The sequence below is a fragment of the Mastigoproctus giganteus genome, chromosome 9, assembly GCF_048544385.1.
Source record: "Mastigoproctus giganteus isolate SK-2022 chromosome 9, ASM4854438v1, whole genome shotgun sequence".
Taxonomy (NCBI): Eukaryota; Metazoa; Arthropoda; class Arachnida; order Uropygi; family Thelyphonidae; genus Mastigoproctus; species Mastigoproctus giganteus.
Genome location: NC_143583.1, coordinates 200,213,272 through 200,229,119, shown reverse-complemented (window position 1 = coordinate 200,229,119; position 15,848 = coordinate 200,213,272). Strand labels below are relative to the sequence as shown.

The window sequence follows — 15,848 nt, the reverse complement described above, 5'->3', positions numbered from 1 at the left end:
GCCAGAGGGTGTGAAGAATTCCCCAGTTTATTTCCTTAAGCGATAGGCCAGATGAATATAGAATTAAATTCAAAAACAAAGATACCACTTAAAATTACAACATGGAACGTTAGAAGTTTGTATCAAGCTGGGAAATTAGAAAATGTCACAAAAAACTTTTATGATATGAACATAGATATCCTGGGTTTAGGGGAGGTGCGATGGCCAGGACAAGGCAAAACGAGTACAGTGAAAGGCCATAAACTTATATACTCTGGCGGAAATTAACACCACAGAGGAGTGAAATTCTTATCAGGAATGAAAAGATCAGATTCCTAAATGGATACTGGTTTTTTTCAGATAAGATAGTATTATCCCAATTTAATACTCTTCCAAAATCACTTAACATCATACAGCAGGCATGTCAAACACGTGGCCTCATGCGGCCCGCTGAGACTTCTTGAAAATCTTTTTTTTTTAATTAAAAGAAATGGAAAAAATACTAATCAAGTTTATTTTTATTTTCACATAATTTATTTCGAATTTTACATTTAAGCAATTTTCAATGCAGTGCTCAAACAAGAGAGAAAAGATAGGATATGATGTTTCATTTTTAAGCCTCCGCCTGCAGCTTCGAGTACTACAGACCACAAAGCTCGGTTGTATATTTGTGAATTATATTTTTAACTGTGTGCAGTTAATTTTGTGTTTTATTTGTATTAAATTAAAAAGACACATAATAATAAAAATTATGTCAACCCCTAATACCAGTATGAGTAAGAAAAGAACAATCGAAGAAGAACGCTGTAACTTCCAAGAGAAATGGGAGCTAGACTATTACTGCATCGAGAAAAAGAGCAAAATAGTATGCTTAATATGTAGTAAATCTATTTCAGTCTGCAAAGAATACAATATCAGTAGACATTATGATACACATCATAAAGAAATCTATGATTAATACATTGAGAAACATCATGAAAGTAAGTTGTTAGAATTGAAATCAATTCTTAAAAAACAGCAAAACTTGTTTACCAAACCTTCTGAGGGAAATACATCAGCTGTAAAAGCTAGTTATTTGTTATCACATTTAATTGCAAGCAAATCAAAACCTTTTACAGAAGGAGATTTTATTAGGGAGTGTTTAATTATTAAAGTATCAGAAGTTTGTTCTGAGAAAGTAAAAAGCTTCAAAAGTGTAAGCTTAAGTAGAAACACAGTAGCTAATAGGATTGATGAAATAGCTGAGAATTTAAGAAATCAGCTCAATTCAGTGAAATCCACATTTGAAGCTTATTCTATTGCAAATGACAAAAGTACAGACATTTGAGATATTGCTGAACTGGCCATTTTTATTTGTGGGTGTGATGTGAACTTGAAAGTAAGTGAAGAGCTTTTAGAAATTATTCCTAAGCATGATACAACCACTGGAGCTGATATTTTTGAATTGGTGCAGTCATGGAAATTCTGAATAAATATAAATTACCATTGAACAAGTTGGTTTGTCTTGCAACTGATGGCGCACCTGCCATGACGTGTGTTACTAAGGGTGTCTTGCAAAACTAAAAGAAACATGCAAACAACAAGATAATAATCATTTCGATCATTTTCATTGCATTATTCACCAGCAAGTATTATGTTCCAAGGTTTTAAATTTTGAACATGTGCTAAAAAAAAGTTTCCAAAATTATAAATTTTATTTGAGCACGTAGACTTAATCATCGACAATTTGTTTAATTTCTGGAAGACATAGAAAGTGAACACACTTAAAACGATTCTTTGAGCTGCTGGATGAAATTGTAATGTTCTTGGAAACAGAATTATAAATGTACTGAATTAATGTCTCAGTTGACATTACAAGTCATCTTAACCAACTTAATCTTAAACTTCAAGGAAAACATCACATTGTTACAATGTTATTTGATAATATTAATGTTTTCAAAGAAAAATTATTACTTTGGTGCAAACAAATAGAAAAAGAAAACTTGTCTAATCTTAAAAGTTGCCAGTCTCTGTTGTTAAAATCACCTGACTTAAAATTTGCAGAATATACACACCAAATTAAGTTGTTAGAAATGGAATTCGATAGAAGTTTTTCTGATTTCAAAAACTGTGAATTACAGTTTCGTCTTTTTACTTCGCCTCATGTCTATTGAAATTGTTGATGAGAGCTTACAAATGAAATTAATTGAAATCCAATGTGACTCTTTGCTAAAGCAAAAATATACGGAAATTGGAATTCCAGACTTTTACACTTATTTACCCACAGACTGATTTCCAAAAATGTTATCTTTTGCTACGAATATACTGGCTATATTCTCTTCGATGAAAAATAAAACTCCAGAGAGGTCAAGATTAACCAATCACCATCTATCATTGATATTAAAGATTACATCAGCTCAAGACATTCAACCAAATTTTGATGGTCTGCTTTGTGGAAAACAATGCCAAGTATCCTCTAAAAAATGATATAATAATAAATTGTGGTTTTATTGTTTATTTTTTTATTAAATATTGTAAAGTATTTTTAATTTAAAAAACTAACGTAGGATACAAAACAGGTTATCTATATACTAAATACAGTAATTCTAAAAATTGTATTTTTGTTTATTTTTTGAGGATTGAAGGCATGTGGCCCTCAGCCTAATGCAAAATAGATTATATGGCCCGGGGTGCAAAACGAGTTTGACATGCCTGTCATACAGGTTTATGTACCAATGACATCATAAACTGATGAAGAATACCAAAATTTCCCAGAAGACTTCAAGTACATCCTAAACTAGGCCAAAAGAAAAGGAATCAATGTAATTAGGGAGATTTCAGCAGCAAAGTTGGAAGACAGGGTTGGCAACACTTGGCAACCCTGTTGGCAACGAAAGGGGAGATGCACTGCTTGACTTTTGCCAAGAGTATGAAATGGTCATTACGAACACCTAGTTCAAGTTGCCACCATGAAGATGGTGGTATACTAGATCTAATCACTTGGAAGGCTCCTAATGATGCCCAATCAAAGATTAATCGAAATCAGATCAACTACATCATTACCAACCAAAGATTCCGAAATATAATCAAAAGCATCAAACCTATCCTGAAGCTGATATTGGCTCAGACTACTGCCCACTAGAGAGAGAACCAAATAATATAATTTACATCTATACAATGTACCTGAAATTAAAAATACAAAAGAATTTTTTTGATTGATTTTAGTCCTAGAGAGAGAGAGATTACCAAATCATATAATGTACTTCTATACAATGTACCTGAAATTAAAAATATAAAATAATTTTTTGATTAGTTTTAGTCCTCTGCGGCCCAACTTCTTGAAGTTTGCCAACATATTTTCAACTGTAGTCTGGTTCTTTATTGTTCTCTAAAAAATTCTCAACCACAGACCTGAAACTAATAAATTTCTCTTTTAAATTTTGTTCCCTCATTAATATGCAAATTTAAAGTTTTCTCTAGCTGTTCTAAAGAAATGGAGTGTATGTTTTGTTGTAAGCAAGTAAGCTAGCTCAACATGAATTGTTGAGGAGGCTTCCATCCTGCAGTGGGTTGATAATGGCTGCAGTTTACCTTTTTTTTTTTTACTGCCCACTAATAGGGAAGCTGGTTATAAAATTAAAGACAATCAAGAGTAAGGGACTAAAGAAAATCTGGGACAAAGAAAAACTTGGCCAGCCTGTATATGGGGGGGACATTTCACAAGTACAACTGAAAGAGGATAGTAATTTTGAGTTATTAGATAGAGATACAGAATCTGAGTGGACCTTGTTCAAGAAGAAGATAATGACAGATGCTGAAAATGTACTTTTTGGGCTGGCCCAAAGGAAAGCCAAACAGCATGGATGACAAGTGAGATACTAGATCTAATGCAGCACAGGAAAAACTTTAAGAACAAAGATGTAGAAAAATATAAGATGTATGACAGTTTGATTAGAAAGGAAATAAGAAAGCCAAAACATATATGGATGGAGGAGAGAGACGTGATAGGATTGAATATCTGCAAAATTTGCATAAGGAACATTTAGTCTACAAAGAAGTGAAGGAACTATGCAACATCAGGAAAAATCAAACAAGAGGCCACATTCTGGATAAAAACAACAGGGAAATTGTGGATAAGAAACAGAAAAAGGAGAGATGGCAAGAATATCTGAAGGAACTCTACTGCAAGGAAGAGAGACAACACAGACAGAAGGTGAAATCGAGACTTTTTGATGGAAGAACTGGAGCAAGTGATTAACTCAGTGAACAATAACAAAGCAACTGGCATTGATAACATCCCAGTCGAAATGCTCAAATATCTACCAAAACTATGGTCATAAGCAAAAACTCCTCACCTAGAATCAAAATACACTGTGACTACTCCCCATCGAACAAGTAAGTAATTTTAAATATGTAGGGAAGATCTTTACAAATAATAATGACTAAGGCACAGAAATTAGAAGCAGAATTGGAATGGCCCAAGAAGTATTTAAGAATCTTAAGAACTTCTTCTGCGACACAAAACTGAATTTACAGAAAAGATATTGAATGGCCAAATGCTACACATGGTGCACCCTCCTATATGGATGTGAGACTTGGGTCATGCAAAAGGCAGAAATCAGGAAACTGGAAGCCTTTGAGATGTGGCTGCTTAGAAGAATGCTCAAAATTCCATGGACAGATCTGGTCACCAATGAGCGAGTCCTTAAGAGGGCAAGGACCACAAGAACACTACTAACTACAATTGTAAGGAGAAAGACTGCCTACCTCGGGCATATTATACGAGGCCCACAATGTTTCCTGCAGAGACTAATCCTGCAAGGGAAGATTAAAGGTAAAAGGAAGACAATGAAAAAAGTGACTTGATAACATCCAAGATTGGACAGGGGATCTTATGATACAAGAACTATTTCAAAAAGCAAGACAGCGTGAGCTGGAAAATGTTGGTCTCCAACGTTCATAACTGAACATGGAACCTAAAGAAGAATGACTTTGCACAGATTGCTTATTTAGTTACCAGAATAACAGATGAGACAAATAATTATACACCTGTTAGTTTAACTTCTGTTCTGGAAAAAAATAATGGAGTCACTGGTTAAAGAGGTGATACAGGATCACCTAGACAAGACAGCAACAATAGTTCAGACACAGCTTGGGTTTGTTAAGGGGAAGTCTTGTCTGACCAATTTGATTGGATACTACGATGTGGTCACAAAGCAACTGGATGCTAAAAATAATTTTGATATCATATACTTAGATTTCAGGAAAGCTTTTAATACTGTTGCACATAGAAGACTGCTGTACAAATTGGCGTGGTATGGTGTTAAGGGCAAGTTATTGCAATAGATAAAGGGATGGTTGAGTGGGAGATGGCAGAGAGTGGTAATAAATGGACACTGCTCTATGTGGACTAATGTTATTAGCAGAGTCCCCCAAGGGTTCAGTGCTGGGCCCTTGTTGTTTTGCATATTTATCAATGAAGTTATATCATGCTTAGTGTCCAAGTTTGCAGATGATACAGTGGTTGGCAAGGTTGTTAATGGTACTAAAAACAGTATGCTACTGCAACAGGATCTAGAAAAGTTAGGCAGATGGGCTGAGAAGTGGCAACTGAAATTTAACATTGACAAATGCAAAGTACTGCATATGGGTAGCAGTAATTCAAGAAAAATGTACCAACTCTGTGGTACTACACTCAGGGAGGTGGAGAATGAAAAAGACCTGGGGGTAATTGTGCAATCAGGTATGAAGTTCTCTGAGCAGTGCAGACAGGCTGCGAGAGCAGGTCATGCTCCAATGATATATAGGAATTTTGCTAGCAGAGACAAGGAGATGATTATCCCTTTGTATATGGCAATGGTCAGGTCACAAATTGAGTACTGTATACAGGTCTGGAGGCCTCATTTTAGGAAGGATGTAGAGTTGCTAGAACAAGTACAGAGAAGGGAAACAAGATTGGTGAGAGAAACAAAGGGGTGCACTTATGTAGAAAGGCTTAAGTTCTGCAAGTTACAGCATCTGGAGACTAAGCACCTGTGAGGTGATCTGATTGAGGTGTTTAAGGCCTTGAATGTTTTGAGCAGCCTCAATGCTGACTGGATACTTCTGCTTGCTCAGACTGAGAACCCTAGGGGACATAGATTCAAATTGAGGAAAGACAGTTGTAGAATAGATGTGCGGAACTGTGCCTTTAGCCAGTGGCTAGTTGATTGCTGGAACAGACTTCCAACTCTTGTGCCGACCGGGCTAGCCGAGTGGGTAAAGTACCTACCCAGCAACCCAAAGGTCGCGGGTTCGATTCCCGCCTCAGGCTTGGATCAAAGTACTGCATAAACCTTGGGAGGTGCAATATGGCCACAGAAGCCGATGCGCCAACAACTACCAAATCAAAAAAAAAAAAAAAAACCAACTCTTGTTGTATAAGTTGATAGCTTAAGTAAATTTAAGGCTGAGCTGGGCAGGCATTGTAGTGGATGAGTGAAATGGGATGTTTTTTTTTTTTTTTTTTTTTTCGCTGATGCTTATCACTCTTCTCATCCTTGGTGATTCCCTTCTGTTTTCTCTCTCTCTCTCATGGTAACTCAAAAATATTTTTATTTTTTTTGGCTGGTGCAGAATAATCCTCAGGCTTCCTTGCACCACATGGCTAATAATAATAATAATAAGATTTCAAGTTATAGATGTTTCTTATTAAAAATCTACAGATATATTCCAAGAAATATGAAAATACTGTGTGTTTATTTAAAATAAAATGAATGTGCAGCTTACTACCTTTTTTGTTTATTTGCAGACATCATGTTCAGAAGTCCTTAGAAGGTTGATAAACATTTATCAAAACAGTAGTAATGTTACACAATTGCCCAGTAGTGAAGATCTTATCAATGTAACCTGGGAAGGAATTACAGCACTTGTGCCAGCTGATATTGTAGAAAATGCTTTGAGCAACTGCACAAATGCTACACAGACAGCTGCAGAACAGTTCTGGGAGTAAGTTGTTAAAAAAATACAGTATGATATTTATTATATACAATAAATGATTTCTTTGATGAATGGTAAATTTGGCATGTTAAAAAATTTTCATTATGCTAATTAGAAAATTGTAATTTCTTTGCCATCCTTGTAAGCCACTGTTCAACACAAAGCAATTCACCATCATTTACTTATTTTACTTTTAAAATAATGAAGTAATTGTTCTTTTGAAATTTCAATTTCTGGAGTAGTAGGACTGTAGTTGTATTTGTATTGTTATATTATATTGTTATATTGTTATATATTATTGTCTTGTTATATATTATTATTGGGAGTCTGGGTGCGAGATTAGCCTGTGCGGACATTGCTCCTTAAAGCTCTTCAAACAGAGAAGTTTTTCCTGATTTATTTTCTGCTTTATTAGTTTAAATTGTCATATTAACTTATTTTCTAGAGTAGCTTTATATTCCTAGTTACGATACTTAGTTTAAAGTTTAACTTAGACAGAGATTTTGTAGATATTACTTAGTATCGGTAACGGTATCAAATCCACGTGTCACAAACCAAATTTTTTTTTAACCAAATTTAGTCGATTTATTAACCAACTTTTATATCAAATTATCTTCTATAAGTAGATTATAGACCTAGTCAGGATCCTTAGTTTATTCTAAATTGAGATAGCGAGATTTGGAAGCTAATCAATACTTACGAGTCCGTAGAAATACCGTTCGGGAATTCCCGCCATTTTTACACGATAGCATAAGCTTAGTGTCGTATAGTGCATAATATAATATTGTCAATTAATCAGTAAATCTATTAATCTTGATAAACTTTATTGTCATTTAAATTGTACTTTTAACTCTATATATATATATATATATATATATATATATATATATATATATATATATATAACGACTTAATCGTAACAAATAATTAATACATAACTATAGTGGTACACGTGATACGGAAGTTGTATAAAGGGAACTCGTAGAAAACACTAGATACCGAAAAAAATATATATATAACATAACTGTTTTGGGATATAACTTAAGGATTTAATTTTTGTTTTGAATTTTATTGAATTAAATCGGAATCATGACTCTGACCAGAGCAGCAAAGCAAAAGGCTCAAGCTAATGGGAGTGCTGTGGTTCAGGGGAGAACTGAGGGGGGCAGTTGCCCTCTGAATCACAGTCTATTAAAATGCACTGTTTGCTTGATGTTTGCGGAGCAGTCGGGTACGGGACATGATACTGCCAAGGGGGATGTCTTTGTGTGTGCACGATGTAAGGAGTGCAAGGAAATCAGGCGACAACTCAGCGTTGTTATGGGCCTTTATGAGAGCTTGAAGGACAGGGTGGATGCCCTCGAAGGAAATAAATTGAGGGGCCCATCAAGCTCTCAGCTGCCCACATCAACGCCAGAGCTTGCACTTGGTCATCAGGCAACACAGAAGCAGCCCCCTAGGCAGAATGCGCTGGTCCCACAGGAACTAGTAGTTGTTGGTGACTCTATTGTCAGGGAAACGGGGAACATACTTTGTAAAAAGGATAAGTGGAATAGGACCAGGGTATGTCTGCCAGGGGCAAAGGTTGATGACGTTGTAGAGCGGATATCATCTTTTAAGGGCACAAAAGGTGATATAGTTGTACACGTTGGCACTAATGATATTAAGAGTAGGAGACCGGCGGAATTACTTAGCAAGTACAGGTCACTGTTGAAAAAAAGCCGTGAATTAGGGTTGAACTTGAAAGTGTCTGCAATTCTGCCCAGACACGATAGGAGGGAGTATATGATGAGAGCCTTGTCGATCAATTCGGCCCTGGAGGGATTGTGCAAGGCTCAAGGGGTAGAATTTTTTTCAGCCTGGACTGTACTTGTTAACAGGAGAGATTGCTTCTACAGGGATGGGATACACTTAAATAGAAAGGGTGCAAGAATTTTTGCTGATGCTGTCGAGGCAGTGTTAGGTGGGTCGGAAAACTGCTAGTTGGGGGGGATACAAGGACTAATAGATTAACAGTAGCCAGTGGCAGAGGTGGAAGTGATTCTTGCACTGCTTCTATTGAAATGAGCAGAAGTCTGAAAAACAAGATGCAGGATATTTCAGAGACTGCTGGGAGTCATTGCGGTACAAGTAAACACATGGGTTGTGTTAGGGTAGCTAAGAATAGAAACAGGTGCATGTATACCTGCGTGTACACCAATGCTAGGAGTTTGGTAAATAAATTTGATGAATTTGAGGTATTGCTCAAAACATCAAAGGCAGATATTGTTGGGATATCAGAGACGTGGTGTCACACAGATATAAGTAATGCGGAACTGGAATTTGGGGAATACAATGTGTATAGAAAGGATAGACAGGACAGGAGGGGAGGAGGGGTTATGCTATTAATTAAGAAACACATAAAGTCCAAGGAAGTGAAGCCAGTCGACATTGATGGACAGGGCAGTGTCGAGTCAGTTTGGTGTGACATAAGCATAGGGAAATCAAAATTGAGAGTAGGAGTGTGCTATAGGCCTAATGACTCTGATGAGTATAATAAGATATTGTACAGGGAAATAGAGTGGGCCAGTAAATCAGAGAGTCTTATAATGGGGGACTTTAATTTCCCAGATATTGACTGGAATTTGTGGGTTGGTCACTCACACACTAGCAAGGCTTTTGTGGATTTATTGGATGATTATTTTCTACATCAGCATGTTCGTGAGGCAACAAGAGGGAGCAATACTCTTGATCTGATTATCAGTAGTGATTCTTCATGCATTAAGAACCTGCAGATAAATGAACCACTAGGTGGCAGTGATCACAGTGTGTTGAAGTGGGATTTACTCAAGGAGGTAACTACCATCAGAGGTAAAGGGAAGGGTTTTTGTTTTCGTAAAGGCGACTATGATGGTCTGAGACAGTATTTAAATTCTATACAGTGGGACCAACTGATGATGTTACCAACAGCAAACTCAAAATGGGAAGCATTCAAGGAACTAATCTTGGAGGCTACCAGGCTTTACATACCAACTAAGAAATATTGTTCAAGGTTTAGGCCTAAATGGTTGTCAGATGAACTAATGAGACATGTGGCAGAGAAGAAAAATGCATGGGATACATACAAATTAATGGGTGACATGGAAGCCTATGATAGATATAAGTTGGTCTGTAACCAAGTCACAAAGGAGATTAGGCAGGCAAAGGCAGACTATGAAAAATCCTTGGCAAAGGATGCAAAGAAAAACAGAAAAGAGTTCTTTACATACTTGAACTCGAAAAGGAAAGGGATGAATCAGATTGGTCCACTGGATATTGATGGTTCAACAGTTGAGGATCCTGCTCAGGTGGCTAACAATCTAAACGAGTATTTTGCATCTACATTCACGCATGAGGAGTTATTCAGGAAGGAGAATGATGTAGGTAAAGTAAACATTGGCAGTGAGCTGGATGATTTTGTAATAACTGAGAGGAAAGTGGAGGAGAGATTGTTGAGGATAAACATAAAAAAGGCAACTGGGGTGGATGGGATCTATCCAGTTATATTAAAGGAGGCAGCAAAGGAAGTATGCAAACCCCTAGCCATAATTATGAGAGCTTCTTTGGACTCAGGGGAGGTACCCATAGACTGGAGATGTGCAAATGTAACCCCAATTCACAAAGGAGGATCAAAGGCTGACACAAGTAATTATAGACCTGTTAGTTTAACTTCTGTTCCAGGTAAATTAATGGAGGCACTGGTTAAAGAAGCACTGCAGGTTCATCTAGACAAGAATTCAGTTATAGCTCAGACGCAGCATGGTTTTGTTAAGGGCAGGTCTTGCCTGACCAATTTGATTGGATACTATGATGTAGTCACAAAAGAACTGGATGCAGGGAATAACTTTGATATTATATATTTGGATCTTAGAAAGGCTTTTGATACTGTTGCACATGGAAGACTGCTACACAAATTGGAGCAGTGTGGCATTGGAGGCAAATTGCTGCTATGGATAAGGGGATGGTTGAGTGGCAGAAGACAGAGTGGTAATCAATGGACACTGCTCAACGTGGACTAATGTTATTAGTGGAGTTCCTCAAGGTTCAGTGTTGGGTCCGTTGTTGTTTTCGGTGTTTATGAATGATATTGATGATGGGATATCAAGTTTAATGTCCAAGTTTGCAGATGATACAAAGGTTGGCAGGGTCGTTAAGGACAATACTGACGCTATGCTGCTGCAACAGGATCTGGAAAGGTTGAACAGATGGGCTGAGAGGTGGCAAATGAGGTTTAACATCGACAAATGTAAAGTGCTGCATATGGGAAACAGTAACCCCAGAGCAACGTATCAACTCTGCGGTACTACACTGACAGTGGTGGAGAATGAAAAGGACCTGGGGGTAATTGTGCAGGCAGATATGAAGTTCTCTGAGCAGTGCAGACGAGCTGCAAGAGTAGCTCATGGTGTCTTGTCAATGATATACAGGAATTTTTCTAGCAGGGATAAGGAGGTGATTATTCCCTTGTATAAGGCAATGGTAAGGCCACATCTTGAGTACTGTATACAGGTCTGGAGGCCTCATTTCAAGAAGGATGTAGAGCTGCTGGAACGGGTACAGAGAAGGGCAACAAGATTAGTAAATGGAACAAAGGGTTGCTCTTACGAAGAAAGGCTTAAGTGTTGCAAATTACAGAGTTTGGAGACTAGGCACCGGCGAGGTGATCTGATAGAGGTGTATAAGGCTTTGAATGGTTTGAGCATGCTCAATGCCAATGGGATTCTTCATCTTTCTCAGAATAATCACCTCAGAGGGCATAAATTCAAATTGAGGAAGGACGGATGTCGGATAGATGTGCGGAAATTTGCCTTTGGCCAGCGGGTGGTTGGTTGGTGGAACCGACTTCCATCACTTGTTGTTGAAGTTGATAGCCTAAACAAATTTAAAGCTCAACTGGACAGGTATTTCGAACGAACGGAGGGGTGAAATGGGAGTGGGTTTTTTTTTTTTTTTTTTTTTGGCTGATGCTGAATAAGCTTGCTTTCTTGCATCATATGCCTCTGCTAATGCTAATATATTGTTATATATATTGTTATATTGTTATATTAATATTAGTAGTAGTAGTGGCAAATTATTATTAGTAGTAGTGGTAAGTTTATTTTCTTGCAAAACAAGAAAGCAAGCTTATACAGCATTAGCAAAAAAAGGGGGGCAACACTTTCAACATCACCTATCCAACACTTTTAGCAGTTTGTGTAGTTCTTCCTTCAATTAATTCAAAATCCATTGCTACAATACCAGATGGATTTGTTCCAATAATCAACTACTGTTGATTGTTGGAACAAAATTCTCCAGCTGAAAGCAAATTTCTCTACATCCGTCCTTCAACTATCCGTCCTCAGTTTGAATTTATGCTGAGTCATGTATAGTCTGAGCAAGAAGGAAGGATTCCATCAGCATTCAGCTTACTGAATCCATTCAAAGTGAAAGTGATTCTTTCAATGCTTCTATTGGAATGAGCACGAGCTAGAAAGCAAGGTACAAGGGATTAAGTACCTCCCTGCTGGGAGTCGTCATGGAACACGTAAATACGTCGGCTGTGTTAGGGTAACTAAAAGTAAGAACAGGTGCATGTATACCTTCATGTACACCAATGATAGGAGTATAGTAAATAAATTTGTTGAATATGAAGTGCTGGTAAAAGACATCAAATGCAGACATTTTTGGGATATCAGAGACATGGTGTCACACAAATATAAGGAATGCAGAATTTGAATATGGAGTCTACAATGGGAAGAGGGGTTATGCTGTTATTTAAGAAACACATAAAATCTAAGGCAGTGCATCCTGTTGGCATTGGTGGACACTGCAATGTTGAGTCAGTTTGGTGTCATAAGCACTGGGAAATCAAAAATGAGGGTAGGAGCATATTAAAGGCATAATGATTCTGATGAATACAATGAACAACTGTATAGAGAATTAGATTTGGGCCAATAAATCAGAATGTCTTATAATGGGAGATTTTAACTTTCCAGATATTGACTTCAGCTTGTGGATTGGTCACTCGCACACACTAGCAAGACATTTTTAGGATTTATTGGATGACTGTTTTCTACAGTAGCATGTTAGAGAGGCAGCAACATATTCTAAATTGGAAACATTCAAGGAATTAATCATGGAAGCTACTAGGCTGTTCATACCAGCTGAGAAAGACTATTCAAAGTTTAGGCCTAAATGGATGTCAGATGAACTGATGAGAACTCTTAGCAGAGTCTGCTCAGGTAGCTGACAAAGTAAATGAGTATTTTTCATCTGCGTTCACACATGAGGAATTATTTTTGGAAGTGGAGGCCAGAAGTTATCAAACTCTAACAGGGAGTTAATGATTTTGTAACAACTGAGAGGAAAGTGGAAGAGAAATTGTAGTTAAACTTAAGAAAGGCACCTCTGGTAGATGGGATCTATCCAGTGATATTAAAAGAGGCAGCAAAGGAAGTAAGCATTAGCATATGCACATGATGCAAGAAAGCAAGCTTATATAGCATCAGCAAAAAAAAAAACCCTTTATTTCATCCATCCACTCGCTCAAAATGTTTGTCAAGTTCTGCCTTGAATCTGTTTAAGCTATCAACTTCTACAACGACAGATGGAAGTTTGTTCCAGCAATCAACCACCCGCTGGCTAAATACAAACTTCTGCACATCTATCCTACAACCGTCTTTCCTCGATTTGAATTTATGCCATCTCAGGCGATTATTCTGAGCAAGAGGAAGAATCCCATCAGCATTGAGCATGCTCAAACCATTCAAGGCTTTATACACTTCAATCAGATCACCTCGCAGGTGCCTAGACTCCAGACACTGTAACTTTCAAAACTTAAGCCTTTCTTCATAAGAACAACCCTTTGTTCCATTCACTAATCTTGTTGCCCTTCTCTGTACTCGTTCCAACAGCTCTACATCCTTCTTAAAATGAGGCCTCCAGACCTGTATACAGTACTTAAGGTGTGGCCTGACCATTGCATTATACAAGGAGATAATCACCTCCTTATGCCTGCTACAAAAATTCCTGTATATCATTGACAAGACACCATGAGCTACTCTTGCAGATCATCTACACTACCCAGAAAACTTCATATCTGCCTGCACAATTACCCCCAGGTCCTTTTCATTCTCTACCACTGTCAGTGTGGCACAACAGAGTTGATACATTACTCTGGGATTACTGCTTCCCATATGTAGTACATTACATTTGTCAATGTTAAACTTCATTTGCCACCTCCCAGCCCATTTGCTCAACTTTTCTAGATCCTGTTGCAGCAGTGTACTGTCATTAGTATCATTAACAACCCTGCCAACCTTCATATCATCTGCAAACTTGGACATTAAACCCGATATACCATCATCAGTATCATTTATAAATAAAGAAAACAACAATGGACCCAACACTGAACCCTGAGGGACTCCACTAATAACATTAGTCCACGAAGAGCAGTGCCCATTGATAGTCACCCTCTGTCTTCTACCTCTTAACCATTTCTTTATCCATGTAAATAACTTGCCCTTAATGCCACATTGCTCCAATTTGGGCAGCAGTCTTCCATGTGCAACAGTATCAAAGGCTTTTCTAAGATCCAAATATATGATATCAAAGTTATTCTTTGCATCCAGTTCCTTTGTGACTACATCATAGTATCCAATCAAATTAGTTAGACAAGACTTCCCCTTAACAAATCCATGCTGTGTCCGATCTATAACTGAAGTCTTGTCTAGATGATCCTGCAATGCTTCTTTAACCAGTGCCTCCATTAATTTTCTTGGAACAGAAGTTAAACTAACAGGTCTGTAATTACCTGTGTCTCTCTTTGATCCTCCTTTGTGGATTGGGGTCATATTTGCACACATCTAGTCCATGAGTACCTTCCCTGAGTCCAGGGAAGCTCTCATAATTATGGCTAAGGGTTTGCTTACTTCCTTTGCCGCCTCCTTTAATATAACTGGATAGATTCCATCCACCCCAGGTACCTTTCTTGTGTTTATCTTCAACAATTTCTCCTCCACTTTACTCTCAGTTATTATGTAGCTTACTGCTAGAGTTGAATACACCTTTGGCATTCCCCTCCCTGAATAACTCCTCATGTGTGAATGTTGATGCAAAGTATTCATTTAGTTTGTTAGCTACCTGTGCAGGATCATCAACAGTTCAGCCATCAATATCAAGTGGACCAATCTGATTTATCCCGTTCCTTCTAGAGTTTAAATAAGTAAGGAACTCTTTGCTGTTTTCTTTGCATCCTTTGCCAAAGATTTATCGTAATCTGCCTTCGCCTGCCTAACCTCCTTTGTAACTTGGTTACAGACCAGCTTATATCTATCATATGCTTCTGTGTCACATGTTAATTTATATGTATCCCATGCATTTTTCTTCTCTATGATATGTCTAATTAGTTCGTCTGATATCATTTAGGCCTAAATCTTTAAAAATATTTCTTTGTTGGTATGAAAAGCCTAGTAGCTTCCAAGATTAATTCTTTGAATGCTTCCCATTTTGAATTTGCTGTTGGTAACATCATCAGTTGTTTCCACCATATAGAATTTAAATACTGTCTCAGACCACCATAGTCACCTTTATGAAAGCAAAAACCCTTCGCTTTACCTTTGATGGTAGTTACCTCTTTGAGTAAATCCCACTTCAGCACACTGTGATCACTGCCACCTTGTGGTTCCTTTATCTGCAGATTCTAGATGCATGAAGATTCATTACTGATAATCAGATCAAAAGTATTACTCCCTCTAGTTGCCTCCCGAACATGTAAGCAAATCCTTAGCCATAATTATGAGAGCATCTTTGGATTTGGGGGAGGTCCCCACCGACTGGAGATGTCTGAATGTATCCCCAATTCACAAAGAGGGATAAAATTTTGACACGAATAAATACTGACTTGTTAGTTTAAC

General features: G+C 37.5%; 1 protein-coding gene across 1 annotated transcript in view; it reads left to right on the top strand.

Moving 5' to 3' along the window:
- LOC150081017 (sodium- and chloride-dependent glycine transporter 1-like) overlaps positions 1-15,848 on the top strand; it is a 455,858-nt gene that overhangs the window by 66,539 nt on the left and 373,471 nt on the right. The window contains exon 5 of the mRNA XM_090380891.1: positions 6,749-6,945. Coding sequence (XP_090237017.1) covers positions 6,749-6,945 — 197 coding nt within the window. The remainder of the gene's footprint in view (positions 1-6,748; positions 6,946-15,848) is intronic.